The sequence below is a fragment of the Pelobates fuscus genome, chromosome 3 (assembly GCF_036172605.1).
Source record: "Pelobates fuscus isolate aPelFus1 chromosome 3, aPelFus1.pri, whole genome shotgun sequence".
Classification (NCBI taxonomy): domain Eukaryota; kingdom Metazoa; phylum Chordata; class Amphibia; order Anura; family Pelobatidae; genus Pelobates; species Pelobates fuscus.
In genome coordinates, this window is record NC_086319.1 from 382,638,314 (window position 1) to 382,661,009 (window position 22,696).

Below are 22,696 nucleotides of genomic sequence, written 5' to 3' on the forward strand. Positions count from 1 at the left end.
GTGGGGGTTATGGTGGGACACACGGGGGTGACACGCAGGGGATGTGGGGGTTATCAGGTGACACAGGCAGTGTGGGGGGTTATGGGGTGACACTGGAGGGTTAGGGGGATATTTAGAGTTCTTGGCTGATGGTCTTTCCGTCGGTAGTAGTTACAGCTCAAGTTGCCATAGAAACAAGTACGCACAGTGGTGCATGGGGTCTGTACATCCATCAGTTTTCTATACCTGATGGAAGTACTGGTCCAGCTGAGAGTGCGTCACTTCTGGTGAGATGCGCAATGTCAGATTTCTATCGCTGACAGACGTGCTACTGCGCAGTTGACCTCGCATCCATAGACATAGAATACCTAGACGCCGCACGTCTATGGAATTCTCTGCTGAGCGGCGAGAAATGCGGCAGCCATCTTGGACCCGTCGCCGCTCTACTGAAGCTATTGAAGAACCCTTAGAAAGTCCATCTCACAAAAGGTAAGTGAAGGACTTGGGGCACTTAATGCCCCTACTCCTTAATACCCTTACCCCATGTCATTAATGCCCCTACCCCAGCACAGGGGTATTAACACTGTAGGGGTATTAAGGACTAGGGATAGGGGTATTAATGACATGGGGTAGGGGTATTAAGTGCCCCAAGTCCTTCACTTACCTTTAGTGAGATGGGCTTTCTAAGGGTTTTTCAATAGCTGCAGTAGAGCGGCGACCGGTCCAAGATGGCCGCCGCATTTCTCGCCGCTCAGCACAGAATGCGGCATGTAGGTATTCTATATGGTAGCGGCTAGTTCCTATCCAGTAGAAGGACCCTGGTGACATCACCAGACCACGTGACTGCTTGGTCACATGGCACAGAGAGCTACAGGAAGCAGCAAAGCGGGAAATCCAAATGAATGCAATGGAGTGAGCTGTGCTGATCTCCTGCTGCTTCCTGTAGCTCTCTGTACCATGTGACCAAGCAGTCACATGGTCTGGTGATGTCACCAGGGTCCTTCTACTGGATAAGGACAGAACTGCTATCAAATGTCTATCTCTAGCGGATGTCTTTACCTACGTCACTTCCGCCGTGAGTTGTTAACCCGGATATAGAAGGTTCGCAGCCCGGAAGTAGCGGTGAAGCCGGGCAGTGCATGTCGGGTAAGGCTGTTACAATGGTCCCCAGTGTGGGATTTACCGCTATATTAATTGCTGTCTGTTAGCGGGTGATGGGTGACCTGTGGAATTGTCCTGCTGGTGGGTATTAATGCTCCGGTGATGCTCAGTGCTGGGTGGCTGGGTGGCTGGGTCTCATGGGAGCAGCTGGAGCATTAAATGTTGGCCATCTCCATGGATACGGCGAATGTCCAGCTCCCTCCTGTCTGTCAGCTCTCTGACCCCGTGTGCTGTTTACTGGCCCATAGCCTGCCCTTCACTCAGCAATAACCAGGTTCACCATAATACACACCCAAACCTGCTGGTATATATACACACACACAGTGCCTGAGGGGGAGAAACGCGCACACACACAGTGCCTGAGGGGGAGAAACGCACACACACACAGTGCCTGAGGGGGAGAAACGCACACACACACAGTGCCTGAGGGGGAGAAACGCGCACACACACACAGTGCCTGAGGGGGAGAAACGCACACACACACAGTGCCTGAGGGGGAGAAACGCACACACACACACAGTGCCTGAGGGGGAGAAACGCACACACACACAGTGCCTGAGGGGGAGAAACGCACACACACACAGTGCCTGAGGGGGAGAAACGCGCACACACACACAGTGCCTGAGGGGGAGAAACGCACACACACACAGTGCCTGAGGGGGAGAAACGCGCACACACACACAGTGCCTGAGGGGGAGAAACGCACACACACACACAGTGCCTGAGGGGGAGAAACGCGCACACACACAGTGCCTGAGGGGGAGAAACGCGCACACACACAGTGCCTGAGGGGGAGAAACGCACACACACACAGTGCCTGAGGGGGAGAAACGCACACACACACAGTGCCTGAGGGGGAGAAACGCACACACACACAGTGCCTGAGGGGGAGAAACGCGCACACACACAGTGCCTGAGGGGGAGAAACGCACACACACACAGTGCCTGAGGGGGAGAAACGCACACACACACAGTGCCTGAGGGGGAGAAACGCACACACACACAGTGCCTGAGGGGGAGAAACGCACACACACACAGTGCCTGAGGGGGAGAAACGCGCACACACACACAGTGCCTGAGGGGGAGAAACGCACACACACACAGTGCCTGAGGGGGAGAAACGCACACACACACAGTGCCTGAGGGGGAGAAACGCACACACACAGTGCCTGAGGGGGAGAAACGCACACACACACAGTGCCTGAGGGGGAGAAACGCACACACACACAGTGCCTGAGGGGGAGAAACGCACACACACACAGTGCCTGAGGGGGAGAAACGCACACACACACACAGTGCCTGAGGGGGAGAACCGCACACACACACAGTGCCTGAGGGGGAGAAACGCACACACACACAGTGCCTGAGGGGGAGAAACGCACACACACACAGTGCCTGAGGGGGAGAAACGCACACACACACAGTGCCTGAGGGGGAGAAACGCGCACACACACACAGTGCCTGAGGGGGAGAAACGCACACACACACAGTGCCTGAGGGGGAGAAACGCGCACACACACACAGTGCCTGAGGGGGAGAAACGCACACACACACAGTGCCTGAGGGGGAGAAACGCGCACACACACAGTGCCTGAGGGGGAGAAACGCGCACACACACAGTGCCTGAGGGGGAGAAACGCGCACACACACACACAGTGCCTGAGGGGGAGAAACGCACACACACACACAGTGCCTGAGGGGGAGAAACGCGCACACACACACAGTGCCTGAGGGGGAGAAACGCGCACACACACACAGTGCCTGAGGGGGAGAAACACACACACAGTGCCTGAGGGGGAGAAACGCACACACACACAGTGCCTGAGGGGGAGAAACGCACACACACACACAGTGCCTGAGGGGGAGAAACGCACACACACACACAGTGCCTGAGGGGGAGAACCGCACACACACACACAGTGCCTGAGGGGGAGAACCGCACACACACACACAGTGCCTGAGGGGGAGAACCGCACACACACACACAGTGCCTGAGGGGGAGAACCGCACACACACACACACAGTGCCTGAGGGGGAGAACCGCACACACACACACAGTGCCTGAGGGGGAGAACCGCACACACACACACAGTGCCTGAGGGGGAGAACCGCACACACACACACAGTGCCTGAGGGGGAGAACCGCACACACACACACAGTGCCTGAGGGGGAGAACCGCACACACACACACAGTGCCTGAGGGGGAGAACCGCACACACACACAGTGCCTGAGGGGGAGAACCGCACACACACACAGTGCCTGAGGGGGAGAACCGCACACACACACAGTGCCTGAGGGGGAGAACCGCACACACACACAGTGCCTGAGGGGGAGAACCGCACACACACACAGTGCCTGAGGGGGAGAACCGCACACACACACACAGTGCCTGAGGGGGAGAACCGCACACACACACACAGTGCCTGAGGGGGAGAACCGCACACACACACAGTGCCTGAGGGGGAGAAACGCACACACACACAGTGCCTGAGGGGGAGAAACGCACACACACACAGTGCCTGAGGGGGAGAAACGCGCGCACACACACAGTGCCTGAGGGGGAGAAACGCGCGCACACACACAGTGCCTGAGGGGGAGAAACGCGCGCACACACACAGTGCCTGAGGGGGAGAAACGCGCACACACACAGTGCCTGAGGGGGAGAAACGCACACACACACACAGTGCCTGAGGGGGAGAAACGCGCACACACACACAGTGCCTGAGGGGGAGAAACGCACACACACACACACAGTGCCTGAGGGGGAGAAACGCACACACACACACAGTGCCTGAGGGGGAGAAACGCGCACACACACACACAGTGCCTGAGGGGGAGAAACGCGCACACACACACACAGTGCCTGAGGGGGAGAAACGCGCACACACACACACAGTGCCTGAGGGGGAGAAACGCACACACACACAGTGCCTGAGGGGGAGAAACACACACACACAGTGCCTGAGGGAGAGAAACACACACACACACACAGTGCCTGAGGGGGAGAAACACACACACACACACAGTGCCTGAGGGGGAGAAACACACACACACAGTGCCTGAGGGGGAGAAACACACACACACACACACAGTGCCTGAGGGGGAGAAACACACACACAGTGCCTGAGGGGGAGAAACACACACACAGTGCCTGAGGGGGAGAAACACACACACAGTGCCTGAGGGGGAGAAACACACACACAGTGCCTGAGGGGGAGAAACACACACACACACAGTGCCTGAGGGGGAGAAACACACACACACACAGTGCCTGAGGGGGAGAAACACACACACACACAGTGCCTGAGGGGGAGAAACACACACACACACAGTGCCAGAGGGGGAGAAACACACACACACACACAGTGCCAGAGGGGGAGAAACACACACACACACACAGTGCCAGAGGGGGAGAAACACACACACACAGTGCCAGAGGGGGAGAAACACACACACACAGTGCCAGAGGGGGAGAAACACACACACACAGTGCCTGAGGGGGAGAAACACACACACAGTGCCTGAGGGGGAGAAACACACACACAGTGCCTGAGGGGGAGAAACACACACACAGTGCCTGAGGGGGAGAAACACACACAGTGCCTGAGGGGGAGAAACACACACACACACACACACACAGTGCCTGAGGGGGAGAAACACACACACACACACACAGTGCCTGAGGGGGAGAAACACACACACACACACAGTGCCTGAGGGGGAGAAACACACACACACACACAGTGCCTGAGGGGGAGAAACACACACACACACACAGTGCCTGAGGGGGAGAAACACACACACACACACAGTGCCTGAGGGGGAGAAACACACACACACACACAGTGCCTGAGGGGGAGAAACACACACACAGTGCCTGAGGGGGAGAAACACACACACAGTGCCTGAGGGGGAGAAACACACACACACACACACAGTGCCTGAGGGGGAGAGACACACACACACACACACACACAGTGCCTGAGGGGGAGAAACACACACACACACACAGTGCCTGAGGGGGAGAAACACACACACACAGTGCCTGAGGGGGAGAAACACACACACACACAGTGCCTGAGGGGGAGAAACACACACACACACAGTGCCTGAGGGGGAGAAACACACACACACACACAGTGCCTGAGGGGGAGAAACACACACACACAGTGCCTGAGGGGGAGAAACACACACACACAGTGCCTGAGGGGGAGAAACACACACACACACAGTGCCTGAGGGGGAGAAACACACACACACACAGTGCCTGAGGGGGAGAAACACACACACACACAGTGCCTGAGGGGGAGAAACACACACACACACAGTGCCTGAGGGGGAGAAACACACACACAGTGCCTGAGGGGGAGAAACACACACACACACAGTGCCTGAGGGGGAGAAACACACACACACACAGTGCCTGAGGGGGAGAAACACACACACACACAGTGCCTGAGGGGGAGAAACACACACACACACACAGTGCCTGAGGGGGAGAAACACACACACACACACAGTGCCTGAGGGGGAGAAACACACACACACACACAGTGCCTGAGGGGGAGAAACACACACACACACACAGTGCCTGAGGGGGAGAAACACACACACACACACAGTGCCTGAGGGGGAGAAACACACACACACACACAGTGCCTGAGGGGGAGAAACACACACACACACACAGTGCCTGAGGGGGAGAAACACACACACACACACAGTGCCTGAGGGGGAGAAACACACACACACACACAGTGCCTGAGGGGGAGAAACACACACACACACACAGTGCCTGAGGGGGAGAAACACACACACAGTGCCTGAGGGGGAGAAACACACACACACACACACACACAGTGCCTGAGGGGACACACACACAAACACACACACACAGTGCCTGTGGGGACACACACACACAGTGCCTGAGGCGCCACACACACTGGGCTATGGCAATGTGAGGGAATGGCTAGTGGTTTCATAGCCCTGCTTGGTTTAAACTGAAATTAAACTCTTCCCATTAACTTCATTCTTTAAGGAACAACGCACAACTTTCACTTGTAACACACTTTAGTTATGGTTTTATGTTGGACACATATCAATCTGCACCACCTGGAAAGTGGAAATATGAAATGTAGCATTCATATGCTGCAAATGCCACAGAAGGGGAATCGAATAAATCAAAGAAGTAACTTGGAGGTTTCTTCACAATTTATACATTTACCTACTGCAGCATAGAAATTCTGCATGTAATTCAGTGTATACAAGTCACGTATCAAGGCCCACCCAAATAAAAAATATTACTGAAAACTTATGCAGATTGTTAGAACTTTGTTAGATCAAATATTTTTTCTGTTAGATCTAACACAGAAGAAGCAATATTACCAATTATTTGCATTCTACATTAAATCTCACATAACTTGTAACTTGGTAATTGGAAGCCAGCAGTGGGTTTTTGACCAGAGTACCTGCCAACTGTGTGCAGAGCAGCCACAGTGAACCATGATCAGCACAACTCCTGATGGATTGTACTTATCTGAAGTCAGGTTACATCTCGGGGACTGGCATCACAACAGGAGCCAAACTGCTCAGAACTAGCTGTAGCACAGCTCACTGCACTTTCTAATGCGACTAGATGAAGCTTCCTAGAAATCATGATAGAGTGAAAATAATTGGGAGTGAGGGACTCATTACATCAAATTCCATGTCTTTAGTTTCCAACTGAAGCTGTATGACCTGCTTAATGTGAGAGCAGTGAAGACCAGATGGAGGAAATATATCTAGCTCAGTGCATGATCAGCCAATGCAACCGGGGCTTCAAAAAAGACTTGCTCCTAATGTTTAACGTAGCTGCCTAGTGATTGCTGTTTCCTTTTCATTCTAATTATTTTAAAGCTTCTGTTGCCTATTCTGTGGGTCTGCCAGCGGCTGCCTATTGTTATTCTTCCCCACGCCATGTGTTATCTTTCTGTGACTGACATTACTTGTCTCATATGGCTCTTACAGTCCCACTAATTTCTTCTTTAAAGGACAACTGTCATCAAATTTTCACTTTTTTTGTTTAATGTATAGAAAGTTAATTTTTTAGATGACCTATATTGATTTTTCTTTTGTTAAAATTTCCCTTTTTTATCTTGCCGAGCACCCATGTTGGGTCAGACTCTACTATTATCTGATCAACTGCTACTCAACCTAACTTGCCTGATGTTGTGATTGTTCTAGTTGTGAACTGCAGCAGTTGGTCACATAGTAGATCTAAAATTACATTTTCTCAAAAGAAAAATAAATATATATCATTTAAAAACATTAAGTTTCATTACATGTTATCAACTTCTAAAAACTGAGATGTAAAAGGTTGAGGACATTGACCGTTAATGTAGCTCTCACAACTGCTGGTGTCCTTTTGCCTGTCACAGTTTATTATCTTTCTTTTTAATTTTAGATCTTCACTGCTGAAATCATGACATCTCTGGTAAGCTTACTTGATCACACAAGCTGCATACTTTCATGTGATTTTTATCTTTTCCACATTTCTGTCTTTGTATGTTTATTCTCACATTGCAACATCTTACTCTTTTCCACCATATCTCATTTGCAATTTACCCACAACCCCTTTATGTTCCTTTTCTCCCACGCAGGGAGCCAGCAGTCAGTCCGGCAGTGGTCAGTCTGTCACAGAGTATGTGGTCCGTGTCCCCCGGTAAGTCATAAGAGCTGCCTGCTTGTGAAATTTAAAGGGACACTATAGTCACCAGAACCACTTTAGTTTAATGAATCCGTTTTGGTGTATTGATCATGCTCCTGTAGTCTCACTGCTCAGTTCTCTGCCATTTAGGAGTTAAATCCCTTTATTTATTCAGCTCTAGTCACACCTCCCTGCGTGTGACTTTCACAGCGTTACTAAACACTTCCTATAAAGAGACCTCTAATAATTATACTTCCTTTATTGCAAATTCTGTTTAAATGAGAATTTCTTATCTCCTACTCTGTTAATAGCTTGCTAGATCCCACAGGAGCCTCCTGTATGTAATTAAAGTTCAATTTACAGAGCAGGAGATAAAAAAAAAAAAAAAAACATTTAGAGTAAGCTACATCTGATTGAAAGTGGAAACATTTTTTTTTTCTTCATGCAGGCTGTGTCAGTCACTGCCACGGGAGGTGTGGTTAGGCATGCAGAAACAAAAGTGATTTAACTCCTAAATGGCTGCGAATTGAGCAGTGTGACTTCAGGGGCATGATCTAGATTCAAAACTGCTTCCTTAAGCTGAAGTTGTTTTGGTGACTAATGTCCCTTTAATGGTGTGTGTACATTCTCTAGTTTTTTCTTATCGCACAAATCTGATCCCTTCTCACTTATGAACAATGTCTGATAACTAAGGTAATTTAAAAATGTTACGTTTTGCCTGACAAAACGTGATTTCTGTTCTACAAGTACAAATATTTAGATTTTTTACGGAGTTATTTCTAGATTTACCCCATGGGAGTGTTCGTGCCAATGTCACTGCTTCATCAAAGCAATACAAGTGCACAATCATTCACACATTATCCAAGCTCACCATAACTGGTTAATATATGTTACAATTCACACTAGACACAAGTCTTAACAAGGAATTACATTGCAGAACTAATAGTCATGTATTATCTTCAGAAACGTACTGTGATTTTTATACCATTTTTATTGAATTTACTAGTGGTAGACTGTGTTCCTATCATAATCCAGTGACGTCAGCCTTCCCTGATAAGTGAGTCCGTGATTACAATATTCTGTCCAGCAAGTGTCACTCACAGGGTCATTAACCAACGTTAGAATTGTTGGGAAATCAGAGTGAGTTTCAAATCCATCTGCAAAATAGCCAAACGGGAAATATTCTCAAAGTCAACTATAACCCTGTCAGTAGCTCACATCCACCCATAGAGTGCACACGTCACGTCAATAACATGATATCACTACATTAAAGAAATGCATGCTTTTCTTCACAGGTTGCCATTGGATGCATTACATGTTATCCAGAAATGCATCTTTCTGCTGCCCTTTAACTTTAGTGGCATTTGGTTAAATAAAAATCTTGCTGCCACAGATTGTTTGTGTATTCGCCTGGCCTAGCGTCTCTCAGAATATACGTGCATTTTTTTTTTTGTGTATCTTATTTCCTTGTGCAAGTAACAAAAATGGATTGCTGTCCATGAAATGATCAGGAATTGGTTCTTGATCACAATGCTGCATGGTTGCAAGTTTTTCATTTATTTTTTTTTGCACAGGAATCCAAGCAAGCGATATAACCTCATGGGATTTAATGCTGCAGACAAAGTGGATTTCTCCTCATGGAATCAGGTACAGATTGAGGGGAATCAAATGCTTGCACACGTCAAATTTATAAGTACAGTCATGCGTGAATATATTTTTATGTTTACACCCCAAATCATACATATTGGACAAACACACACATTTTTCTTATTTTGGCTCTTTATTTTATCAGATTAGATTTGACAATAAAGAATGGATAATAGGATGAAAGTGGTGACTGTTCTTGAATTTTAAGTGTTGTAAGCAGGAAAAATGGGCAAATGAAAATTTCTGAGTGACTGACAAGGGCAAAATTGTGATGGCTAGACAACTGGGTCAGAGCATCTCCAGAACGGCAAGTCTTGTGCAGTGTTCCCAGTATGCAGTGGTTAGTACCTACCCAAATTGGTGCAAGGAAGGACATCTAGTAAACCGGCGTTTGGGTCACGGGTGCCTAAAGGCTCATTAATGCACGTGGAGGCAAGACTAGCCTGTCTGATTTGATCACACAGAAGCGCTACTATAGCTCAAATTTCTCAAAAATTGATTGATGTCCATGATAGAAAGGTGTAAGAACACAGTGTGTTGCAGACTGGTCAGCATTCCTTTGATGACCCCTGTCCACTTCAGAAAACCGTCAGCACTGAATCTTGGAGCAGCGTTAAAAGGAAGAAATGGTAGCAGGATGCACTACAGGAAGAAGGCAATGTTGGGCTGCAAAACCTTGGGTCCTGCCATTCATGTGGATGTTACTTTGACACATACCACCTATCTAGAGATTGTTACAGACCACATACATCCCTTCATATCAATAGTGTCCCCTGAGGGTAGTGGCCTCTTTCAGCAGGTAATGCACTCTGCCACACTGCAAAAATTGTTCAGGAATGGTTTGAGGAACACGAGTTCAAGGTGCCTTGGTACCCAGATTTCAATACAATTGAGCATATGTGGGATGTGCTGGAACAACAAATCCAATCCATGGAGGCAGTCCAATAAATTTCCACTAAGAGCGCCAGCAGGTCTTATGTTTTTTTGTTTCGTTTTTTTTATTGAACTATTCACACTCCTGCCGGGACCTCCCCCTTCTTCCCCCCCCCCCCCCCCCCCCCCCCCATATGCACGTTGCACATTTTCACGGCACAGATGATCAGCGGTACACTCCAGGAAGAATCCGACAAGAGGTAAAATATTTTATCGAATGCATTTAGACATAGGACAGCAAAGGGTTAAAGGATCTGCGGCATGTATCCATATATTGGTGCCAGATCCCACATGACACGTTCATAGGTTTTGCGGAATCTATGCAGAATCCTCCAACAGAGCTGTTTTGGTAGGGGGGGGGGCTACACGATATTTGGCAGGAGGTTTTAATGTTGTGTGTGTGTACGCACCAGGAGCAGTGCTGGAATGTTAGCCATTTTTACACTCTGTGCTTCTACTTTATGGGACAAAAATCTAATTGGACAAGTTGCTATAATCTTGAACAATGTCTAGTATTTTTATTTTTTAGTATTTTAGCAAATTGTTTGCCTATAGACTGCAACCATTCGACTTTGCCAGACCGTTAGTATTTGTTTTGTCATTGCTTGATTTTTTCCATTCAGTTTGTGTGATTTGATTTTGCTGGTTAGGAACAGCCCACATACAACGAAGTGCTCCAGGACTCTCTAGAATTTTTTCTTTATCTTGTATCAGATTATCAAAACTTGAAATGGCAGTTAATGTGATGCTATCACTGCTCCCCCCCCCCCCCCCCCCCCCCCTAGCGCTGCAGTTAGCAAGGAAGTGTTAGCCAGTGCAAAAGTGGTGGAGAGGTGCCATTGGAGACCGGGGACTATAGTTCACTATTAAACCAGAAATAAACAGCTTACTAGTTAACTGAGGGAAGGCATTAGGCCCCTCCAGCCATCATAACAACTGAAATAAATTAAGTAGATCAAATTCCTGGAGTGTTCCTTTAAGTCATTTAACCTATTATGATGTCTAGAAAATTGTTTGCTCCAACTGTTGAGGGCAGATTCAGAAAATGCAAATGTTAACCTACAGGATCACTATCTGGCCCTTTTGTCAAAGCAATTAAATTTGGTCTCCCAATAATGGCACGCTATATAAATATGATCTAATTCCTAACAAGCAGCAGGCAAATCCAACAGAAGACAGAAACCTCCCAACAAATCTCCAAATGTCCTTTCAGACTGTTTCTAACATGTATCGCTTGCATTCTTAACCACCTCCACCTTTTTATTGGTGCAATATATGAAAATCACTGTAAATGTATTAATCTACCCATGAGCATTGTAGATAGTATTTTATGAACAGATCATCTTCACCCCATCTAGGCTCGCATGGAACGTGACCTGAGTGCCAAGAAGATGTTTCAGGATGAAGATCTTCCAGAGTCTGGAGCAGGGAGTGAATTTAACCGGAAGCAGAGGGAAGAGGCTCGAAGGAAGAAGTATGGTATCATTCTGAAGGAGTTCAAGAATGAGGACCAACCGTGGACTCTGCGAGTGAATGGCAAAGCAGGGCGAAAGTAAGTGGTGCCTCACACAAAGGCAAAACCTGATCTTAAAAAGACGTGAGCTTATGGTTTTTATGTATCTGCAGGTTCAGAGGAGTGAAGAAGGGTGGAGTGACCGAGAATGCCTCTTACTTCATCTTTACTCAGTGTCCTGACGGAGCCTTTGAAGCATTTCCTGTTTCCAACTGGTACAACTTCACACCAGTGGCCAAGCATCGAACTCTCACTGCTGAGGAGGCCGAGCAAGAATGGGAGAGGTGATTAATGTCCCATCATGTTACAGCTATCTAGACAGGAGGAAGCGATAGACGTTTGTGCTTCTTTCTTCCTATTATGGCCCAGTGATATGAGCATCACATTAATGTTACAAAGAATAAGGGGAGAGCACAAATACATTAACAAAATATTCCTTTAACTGGCAAATATATCTTTAAATCCTGTTCAGTAACATAACTTTAAATTTGAACTTTCATATTTTGTAAAAAAAAAAAAAAATATTAAGTTAATTAAATTTAATGAAACTTAGTGATATGTTTTTAAATAATGTATACTGATTCTTTAAATCAGCACAGGGTGACACAGACAGGAGGGAGATATGGGACATGGAGTCTGTCCCTCACAGTACAGGGTGACACAGACAGGAGGGAGCTATGGGACATTGTGTCACCCTGTACTGGGAGAGACAGACTCCAACAGGAGGGAGATATGGGACATGGAGTCTGTCCCTCCCAGCATAGGGTGACACAGACAGGATGGCGATATGGGACATGGAGTCTGTCCCTCCCAGCATAGGGTAACACAGACAGGAGGAAGCTATGGGACATGGAGTCTGTCCCTCGCAGTACAGGGTGACACAGACAGGACGGAGCTATGGGACATGGAGTCTGTCGCTCCCAGCACAGGGTGACACAGACAGGAGGGAGCTATGGGACATGGAGTTTGTCCCTCCCAGCACAGGGTGACACAGACAGGAGGAAGCTATGGGACATGGAGTCAGTCCCTCCCAGCACAGGGTGACACAGACAGGAAGGAGCACAGGATTGTACAAGCAAGGATAATGGGGAATTGCTTACCACTGTACAGTAATTCTTCCTCTATACCTGTTACTCTCTCCTCATTTACATAACATTCTGTGTCAGATGTTTTCTTTACTATGCCAACATATCTGTCTACAGACGTAATAAGATCCTTAATCACTTCACCATTATGCAACAACGTCGTCTGAAAGACCAAGGAGGAGACGACGATGAAGAAGAGGGTGCAGGCAAGCAGGAAAAGGGAGGAAAGAACAAGAAAAAGAAGAAAAAGAATGACCTCAAAATCCATGACCTAGAGGATGACCTGGATCTGAGCTCTAGCGAGAGTGAGGAGAGTGGTGAAGATGGTGAGTGAAGGTGCAAGACACAACCTTGAAGTTCTGGGAGGGGTGGGGGGGGGAGTGTTAGAATGAGTGTAAGATTCAGAAGGGGAGCAGTGAGGGAGCCTTGATCAGTAGGAGAGTGACAATAAGTGTTTACAGAGAGGAAGCACTGGGAAAGATTGTAAGTAGAAGTGTGGGAATGGGAGTAATACAAATAAGATTAGAACTAGAAGTGTGGGAATGTGTGTGCACAATGTTGGCACTGGTAGGGGTGGGGAATGGTGAGTAGGAGTGTAAGCTAAAGTTTGAAGGCGCTGGTGAGGTACTATTTGCAGCCCATGTTTGAAGGCTCCTTATTGAAGTGCTTTAGCTCGCTCATCCATATTGTGTCTATACTGGTAGAAACGTAGACGGTCTTCAGATAAATAAGCTGCTCAGACAGGGATTTGTGCGATAGCTTCCCAATGCTTTCACATAGGAAAGCATTGGATTGGCTGAGATCATCAAGTTTGGTCTTAGTCAAGGGGGCGGAGCATTGGCAAGCTGCCGCGACTGGACCCACGCGGTGCTAGAAAAAGGTGAGTAATCTTTTTAACATAAAAATAGAAGGGGGGGAGGGTCGGGGACAGGACAGCTAGACACATTTGTATTCCTGACACTATAGTGTTCCTTTAACCCCTTAAGGACACATGACATGTGTGACATGTCATGATTCCCTTTTATTGCAGAAGTTTGGTCCTTAAGGGGTTAAAGAAATAGAAGAAACACCCATTCACTCTCTTTTTTGCATGATTTTTTGAACAATATTCAAGGTGAACGCCGGCCAAAGCCACAGAAAAAGTCTTCTGCCCAAACAAAGAAAAAGAAGAAGAAACATTCAGATACTGAGGCTCTAGAGGACAGCGATGATGGCGACTTTGAGGGCCAAGAAGTGGACTATATGTCTGATGACGAGAGCAGGTGAGTTGGAAGGAGTAAGCTTTATATAGAGCTAATGTTAGAGAATGAAAAGTGCGTAGAAAGAACCTTGATGTTTGGGGAAAATAATAAATCTTTATGAATCAAGATAAATGTTCCCTGTGCTTTCATTTGATGGTTGAGTGTGCATGATTACTTGGTTATAGGCTATTACAGCTACTCACAGTAACATTTTAGAATAAATGTAACTCTATGGAACCCAAATGTTCGCAGACTCTCATATAATAACATAGAGCCAGTTTTTGACCCTAATGTTACCATGTTAAAATGAGAATTTAAAATTAATTTTACATTTTAAAGTGACAGTCCAGACCCCTAAAGCACTTTATCTTGCTGAGATGTGTTATGTGGGAAGAGTGTGTCCCCTTTTCATTTTATAAAAATTGCAGATTTCAATTGAAATTGGAACTTTTATAAATTAACCTTGTTACAGCCCCCTGGCTGTCAGTCAGACAAGTGGTACTTCTTGGTTTGTTTAGCTCCGTTGAGTTAAACTCTAGGCAATTTGAGCAATTGCCCCGAGCACCCGCCTTGCAAAGGCTTCATTGAGCTATATTGGGAAGTTTGTGATTGGACAGCCACAAAAAGTCTGGGCGGGATTAGTAAGGGAGGGCTTGTAAAGGCTGCAGTGTGAAGGTACGCTACGAATTACAGTGTGAATTGTGCTTGTTTCTTTGTGTTCTGTTTTTATATACAGTGCTTTGGTAATTTGTTCTGTATTGGAGCTAAGAATTACTTTTAGCAGAATAAAGTGCTGATTGTGCCTACTATTGAAGTCTATAGTGTATGTTTTACTCTGGGAACAGAGAGATGGTTACTAATTCATCTATCTTTCATTTTATAGCTCGGATGAGCAACTTCCTGGGAAACCCACACCTGCCAAGGAGGAGGATTTGCCTAAAGGTAGAATTCTATGATGTATTATATAAAGGAAAATTTACCGTAATTTTCTTTTCCTGATAATTTATTCATGGCAGCATTTACTCATGGGGTTAGCTCCACCCCTCACAGCAGAAAGGACATGAAACAGAACTCTGAAACTGGTATAAATAGATCCTCCCCCTTCCCATCAGGCAGTCTTTGTTATATAGCTTCACAACTCTTATAGTATATGGGTGGGAACGTAATGCTGCCATGAATACATTATCAGGAAAAGAAAATTACGGTAAGTATGAAGCAAATTTTCCTGACTATTATTCATGGCAGCATTTACTCATGGGTAATACCCAAGCTGAATATAAAGAGGGAGGGACAGAGTTCAAAAACAGCTAATAGTTATAAAACATTATTGGGCTGCATAAACCTTAGAAGACTTTAAAAAAGCCAAACCAGTAATCAATAGGATATTGTTATAAAATCTGTTCAGACAAGGTAATTTACCCCAGCGGCTGCAAGGACTGCAACCTCCTGGCATTCAAATGTCTGAAATAGCCTGAAAGGGCCAGATAGGAATTAAGGCCATGACAGCCAAACCTAGAGAAGGAACAAGGCTAGACAAACTCTCGTAGGCAATAAGGAACCCATCTTGTGATGGATAAAAAAAAAATAAATAATGTTCTTTTCTGATATAAATTTAAAACCAATGGATGACATCATCAAATCAGAACCTTGATAAAGGCATAACTTCCATATATACTGGAACAAGCAGATAATATTGGATGAGAACAGTTACACCATGCTATTAAAGATGGGGAGAATAACACTGAGAATCCTACTACTTTCTGGATGTATTTTACTTACCTGTAGATACAGGCAACCAATCAATATTTGCCTGTCAGAAAGAGGCAGGGCGCAATAATGACTATATATTGCAAAACCAGACTCGCAATACCTCACACAGTGGATGAATTGATACATAGAATGTGACGGCAGATAAGAACCATTCGGCCCATCTAGTCTGCCCAGTTTTCTAAATACTTTTATTAGTCCCTGGCCTTATCTTATAGTTAGGATAGCCTTATGCCTATCCCACGCATGCTTAAACTCCTTTACTGTGTTAACCTCTACCACTTCAGCTGGAAGGCTATTCCATGCATCCACTACCCTCTCAGTAAAGTAATACTTCCTGATATTATTTTTAAACCTTTGTCCCTCTAATTTAAGACTATGTCCTCTTGTTGTGGTAGTTTTTCTTCTTTTAAATATAGTCTCCTCCTTTACTGTGTTGATTCCCTTTATGTATTTAAATGTTCCTATCATATCCCCCCTGTCTCGTCTTTCCTCCAAGCTATACATGTTAAGATCCTTTAACCTTTCCTGGTAAGTTTTATCCTGCAATCCATGAACCAGTTTAGTAGCCCTTCTTTGAACTCTCTCTAAGGTATCAATATCCTTCTGAAGATAGGGTCTCCAGTACTGTGTACAGTACTCCAAGTGAGGTCTCACCAGTGTTCTGTACAATGGCATACAGCAATGATCAGTCACAGGAGAGGTATAAACCTAGGCAAAGGCAAGAAGAATCGTATACAGATTAGCTGAAGACAAAAAGAAATATCGGTATGAACCGTAGAAATTGTGGCAACTACTAAACATAGAAACATAGAGGACATTAGTCATGGTTCTGAAAATATATTAACATACATTATTATATACATTAACAAGGGGGCAACAGGATTTGAACCTGAGACCGCTTGATCTGCAGTCAAATGCTCTACCCCTGAGCTATACCACACAATCTAAATTATTAGTAGGCCAACCACGTCAGTACCTACATTCAAATATAAACATATTGTAAATAGTACAGATTATGCTAAACCATATAGTCAAATTTATTAGAGAGACTGATGTGCAATATAATAGGAGATGTGGAATAGGCAGGATACTGATGAGAAGGTGGTAACCAGAGGCACATTATACATTGTGGCAACAGACACATAATAAGTAGGATAGTAGGAGATATTCTGTTATCCTTAGGAGAACAAACAACTGCATACTTATACATGTGTGTACTTCAATCAGACATCCAGGAAAGTTTCCTTACCTTGGCTATTACTCTGTCTTCAGGACTGTGGAATTCCAGCAGACTTCATACAGCCAGGATATCCATTATTAGCACTCTTTTGCACCAACATGTATAAACTTACCTAAATGCTCACCACACAAACTTCCTAAATGTGACCTATTTGTTAGAAGGAAGCCTAATGTAAGCAGCTGGGAGGGACTGAAAAAACAGAGACCCAGGTGCCTTACTAGCTTTAATCTAAATTACTAATGCACTTACCTGAACAGTTTCAAGCCTGTGTTTCAGCGGCCAAATGGGGATTTGAACAACTGACAGCCTAAACTGTTTAAACTATAGGCTTCCATCTGTACCCCATATGCCGTTCATCATCACCAGTGGGAGAAGGTGTAAACCAAACCCAAGTGGAATACATAGAATAGTTATACCCAGGTAGTCACCTTATGGAAGTGCTGTTTGCTGGGTCTTCAGGGATAAAGGCTTAGACTCGTCTGGGCCTCATGTATGCAGTCGACCGCTGTCATTACTTCTGAGAGAGAGATATGTTCGACTCCTGGTTGCTGAAGGAGGTGCCCAGGCTGGCGACTTACAGATGTGCTGTTTGCTGGGTCTTCAGGGATAAGAGGCTGAACCCTGGCCTGGCTTCATGTAGGCAGTATATCTCATTCATCCCCTGAGGGGGTACCCATGCTGGCCTGTTGCTGGGTCTTCAGGGATAAGAGGCTGAACCCTGGCATGCAGTGGACCATTTTCATCCCCAGAGGGAGAGGTTGGGTCCGACCCCCGGTCACTAATGGGGGTACCCAGGCTGGCTGCCTTACAATAGTGCTTTGCTGGGTCTTCAGGGCTTAGAGGCTGAACCCCGGCACGGCTACAAAAATATTGCCTGGTGAGCATAAAAGAAAATCTAGGCCTGCATAAGCAGACTCCTTCCAAACTGCTGTGCAGGACAGGAAAAAAAGACTGCCTGATGGGAGGGGGGAGGATCTATTTATACCAGTTGCAGAGTTCTGTTTCCTGTCCTTTCTGCTGTGAGGGGAGTTGCTAACCCTTGAGTAAATGCTGCCATGAATAATGGTCAGGAAATGTCTGTTTCTGTATGTACCTAACTTGGCCCAATAGAGAGAGTAACCGCCAGGCCCAAGATTTCAAGCTCTGCGCAGTTAGCCGGGCTTTAATGTTACTTGCCAAAAGAAACCTCTTATAATGTAACTAATACACAATGGAAGACCTAGATGCTTGAAGACCTTTAGCACTCTGGCAACAGTTGAACCTGAAATTGCGTCTTTGCTTATAAAGGTGGATGCTTGGAAAGTGTACCTGCAGGACTTTGCAGCTCTTATCTTTTGGGTCCTTTATTCAAATGGCTTCCCCAATGAGTAGAGTGGTCTTTTTAGATAGCTGTGGTTTTAGAACATATATTTTAGGAAGGGTTTCCAAAGCTTCTGTTTCTTTCTACTTAAACAAGTGCTTAGACTGTTTTGAAGTAAAGACATTCTTCTTAGGATTTCTTCCAATCTTATTGGGTGATCTCCTGTCTGTTGTATATTGATGCTAATGAACAGGTTAGCACATAGCGGTTTGTACTGACCCTGTGTATATTTGCATAGTGCTATCACATCCCCTCTTGGGTGCCTTTTTTTTTCTAAAGAAAGCAAATACAGTTTTTCTAGCGTTTTCATAAGTTTTCCATCCCCCTTTTTAATTTTGTAGCTCGCCTCTGCACTATTTCCAGTTCTGCTATATCCTTCTTTAAAACTGGTGCCCAAAATTGTATTGCATATTCCAGGTGGGGTCTGGACGTGCTGAGCCTTACCTAGCTCAGATATCTTGCAGAGCTCAATAATGGGTAGTGTGCTGAATGTACTAACAAGACCAGTTTATATACTGACGTTACCAACTTGGAGGGTCCAAGTTGCATATCCCTGTAATAAACAGACAGCTCCTGATACGCTGACCAGTACAATGCATGACGAAACTATGACATTCATGCCAGGACTTCAACCAAAATCGAGTTAATAACTTTTGTAGGTAGGAAACTATTAATGGGATAAAGGACCTGGAGTGACCTTGACACACATGTCTTGTTCTGTTTCAGGGATAGATGAGGGGAGTGAGTCCAGTGAGGAAAGCGAGGAGGAGAAGGTTGAGGAAGAGGAGGAAGAAGAGAAGAAAGCAGCAACCCCTCAAGAAAAGAAGAAAAAGAGAGGTAAGAAACAAGTTATTAAATCCCATAATCTTGGGATATCCCAATGCTCCAGTAACATACTTGAAATTACAGTAAATAATATGTTCTGAATGGAACTCTGTTGTCTAACTGCTACACACTGGCTTGGCTTTAGACAGCAGTGACGAGTCGGACACATCCGAAGACAGTGATATAGAGGGAGAAGCATCGTCTGCACTTTTCATGCAGGTAAATGAGCTGTTACTAACATAAGGACACCAGGACGGGGAGGGGAAATCCATATACCAGGGGTGTGCAAATGGGGAAAAAAAACAAAATAAATACATAAAATAGTTGTCCAAGGGACTTAAGTGGCAGTACATGACAATCTACATGTCCTGACATAAACTAATTTCAAATTAGAAAGTTTGGGAATTGTGCTTAGAGCTAGACATTGGCAGCGTTCTTCACCTCCAAATTTTTCCAAATTAAATCCGAATGGAAAAACTGAGACATGCAACTTGAAAAGTTCTCCAATTCGACTCTAGTCCTAACTGGCTCATTTTGCCTTTTGGATTTAATTTGTGAAAATGTATAGTTTAGTGTCTGAGTCTCTGTCCTCCCCCATAGTGTGTGTGTGGTGTGTGCTGGTTGTATAATGTGTATTGTAATGCAGCTGTGACCTCCACTTTGAGGTTTAGCAGGATTACTGGGTTCTTGGATCCATGGCGATCTAGAGTGGGAGGATGACGGTTGTACCGCCGGCATGTGCCCATCTCTGTAATCGCTGCATTGCAGTCTGACAATTGTTAGTCAAACTGCATGCTGAAAATTCCGCCAGTTGCGCTTTATCTCACTAGAGGGTTCTGGGCTACAAGCTAGCCATTCCCAAGTTCTGGACCTGTCTTACAGGAGCCCAGATTCCTGATACGAAAAATGTCTCAATACATCTTTCATACGCCTATTTCCCCACAAACTTTTATATTCCCATCAGTGTTCTGTATTGCCTACGCTTCATATAACAAATATCGTGCTTTGCTGTCCACAATCCTGTTTAGAAAAAGAAGACCCCTCCAAAAAAAGATCGTAAGGGAGGCTCCAACAACAGCTCCCGTGGCAACAGTCGACCTGGGACTCCATCTCCTGACTCGGGAAACACATCAAACACGTTAAGAGCAGCAGCCAACAAACTGGAACAGGGTAAGCGGGGGTTGGGGGGAGTTATTGTAGAGGACAGACACAGTTGGGCTTTGAAACATTAGAATATTAATATGCCTTACTGAGAGAATTCTAGTGTGACTTTAGGCAGCTCATATTCTGTGGAGGACATGTTGGGTTTTCTATATTGTAACGTTAGCAGATGGCACCGGTGAGCTATGTACAGTTATGAAGTTCTGCAAGAAATTGACTAAGGGAGATGGTGATGGGGAGCCTTGTATGGTGAGAATGTTTACAGGATGAGGCAGGGCCCAATCTTGGCCAGGGCACTGGAAGATGACTTAACTACAGGCTGGCATTAAAAGAAGAAAGCATTCCTTTACCACACATTGATGTGAAGGTTACTCTCGAAATTCCAAACTTTAGCAAATCTGAATACACACAGTGTTCCAGAGTAATTAAACACACGGCACCAAGAATGTAAGGTGTATTAGCATTGTCACTGTGTGTGTTTGTAGTGTTATATGGAGTTTGTTACGTGGAGAGTTGGCATGCAGATGTTTATTCATTCATTGCATCTGCTTGTTTTCAGTCCTATTAGTGCACTGCATCCCACCTGCCGCCATATGCCCCTCTCCCCCAGATTAAGCCGGGCCTGGGGTAAATGTAGCTGATTTATGGTTAGAATAGTCATAGTTTTGGACATGGTGCTGATGAGCAGTTACAATGTGAAGGAGATGCCACTTAAAAGTTGTGTAAAATTACAATGTTCACACTGTGTAAGGCAGATGGCGCTAGTGTGCTGTAAACTGTTATAACTTTCACCCACGTTGAAGTAGATGACGCTGGTGAGCTGTGTACGATGACAATGTTAACACTCTGTAAGGGCAACAGCCACACACAAAAGTGACTTTTTTTTTTGCATCATTTAATAGGTAAACGAGGGGCTGTCTCTCACTCTCCAGCAGCTAAACGGCTGAAGATGGATCCAGGTCCCCAAAACACATCTGGGAAATCCACTCCACAACCTCAGTCTGGAAAATCCACTCCGAGCAGCGGGTACGAGAGGAGTATTACATACCATCTGTCATTTAACGTGAGACAATTCTTTATATTAATATTATTTGCCTATTTCTCACACAGTGATATCCAGCTGACAGAAGAGGCTGTGCGTCGCTACCTGACCCGCAAGCCCATGACAACAAAAGACCTCTTGAAGAAGTTTCAGACCAAGAAGACTGGCTTGAGCAGCGAGCAGACTGTGAATGTCCTTGCACAGATCCTGAAGAGACTGAACCCAGACCGCAAGATTGTGCACGAGAAGATGCACTTTTACCTCAAAGAGTGATCTACCTATCAGCTTTCTACACCACCACACATATAACACACTAGCTGCTCCTTGCACTGCCATAGTTATTGTGTCACATGAAACACGTGTGGTACCTTGGTAGGAGACTTAGGTCTGCTTGGGTGTAACAAAGCAGCACTTGGCAGTGATGAACCTGGACTGTTGCGCACAGTGGCAAAAAAAAGCAGGGGTCAAACCGTGCTCCAGTAGTGAAATGTGTGTTAAGTAGGGGGGGTGCGTGTGTTGGCGGTTTGGGGGGAGAGTGTCGCTGAGTGATTGAATGTGTGCACCAGGCAGTGGGGATGAATGTCCGGTCTGTGTGATTTTGTAGGGGTGACTTGCAGTGAAGAGAGGGGGTCTATCCGTACGAGCTGCTGTATTACAGGTGTGTGTGGCGGGTAGTTTGACTGGTATCAGTAGCTGTACTGAGAACTTGGAGTGGTTGGCAGTGCCAATGTGACATGGATGAAACATAGTGGCTGTGTTTTGTTTTGTTTTTTTATTTCAATTTGTACTGTTTCATACAGACTGTAATAAATATATATGTATATCTCTAGGTTTGGTTTGTTCCAAACTATAGCTGTGACGGAAAACACCATGCCAGCCTCCCCCCCACACACACACACACACGCACACACGCACACACGCACACACACACGCACACACTTGGCAACGATCGACCGAATTGGCTGTTGGCTTCTGCTTTGTCTGAATATTTCACATATCTGAACAATAGTTAAAATGCAATGCGCTCCCCTCACATTCGAAGACGTCGGGGG

The 22,696-nt window shown here is 45.8% G+C and overlaps 1 protein-coding gene across 1 annotated transcript; it reads left to right on the forward strand.

The window, feature by feature from the left end:
* The first annotated feature begins 1,021 nt into the window (after nucleotides 1-1,021).
* Nucleotides 1,022-22,468, forward strand: GTF2F1 (general transcription factor IIF subunit 1). Its single transcript, XM_063449605.1, has 14 exons — nucleotides 1,022-1,125; nucleotides 7,585-7,614; nucleotides 7,781-7,842; nucleotides 9,402-9,474; nucleotides 11,766-11,959; nucleotides 12,034-12,204; nucleotides 13,123-13,331; nucleotides 14,120-14,267; nucleotides 15,130-15,188; nucleotides 19,343-19,453; nucleotides 19,587-19,660; nucleotides 20,470-20,611; nucleotides 21,505-21,628; nucleotides 21,713-22,468. Exons 2-14 carry the CDS (start codon nucleotides 7,603-7,605, stop codon nucleotides 21,915-21,917), a joined length of 1,584 nt encoding a protein of 527 aa, XP_063305675.1. The 5' UTR covers nucleotides 1,022-1,125; nucleotides 7,585-7,602; the 3' UTR covers nucleotides 21,918-22,468.
* The last annotated feature ends 228 nt before the right edge of the window (nucleotides 22,469-22,696 follow it).

Bases quoted from the DNA above. Each gene is read 5' to 3' on its own strand.
- GTF2F1 (XM_063449605.1), top strand. The intron at 13,332-14,119 runs GTGAGTGAAGGT...ACAATATTCAAG, and splicing joins TGAGGAGAGTGGTGAAGATG to GTGAACGCCGGCCAAAGCCA. The intron at 19,454-19,586 runs GTAAGAAACAAG...GCTTGGCTTTAG, and splicing joins AGAAAAGAAGAAAAAGAGAG to ACAGCAGTGACGAGTCGGAC.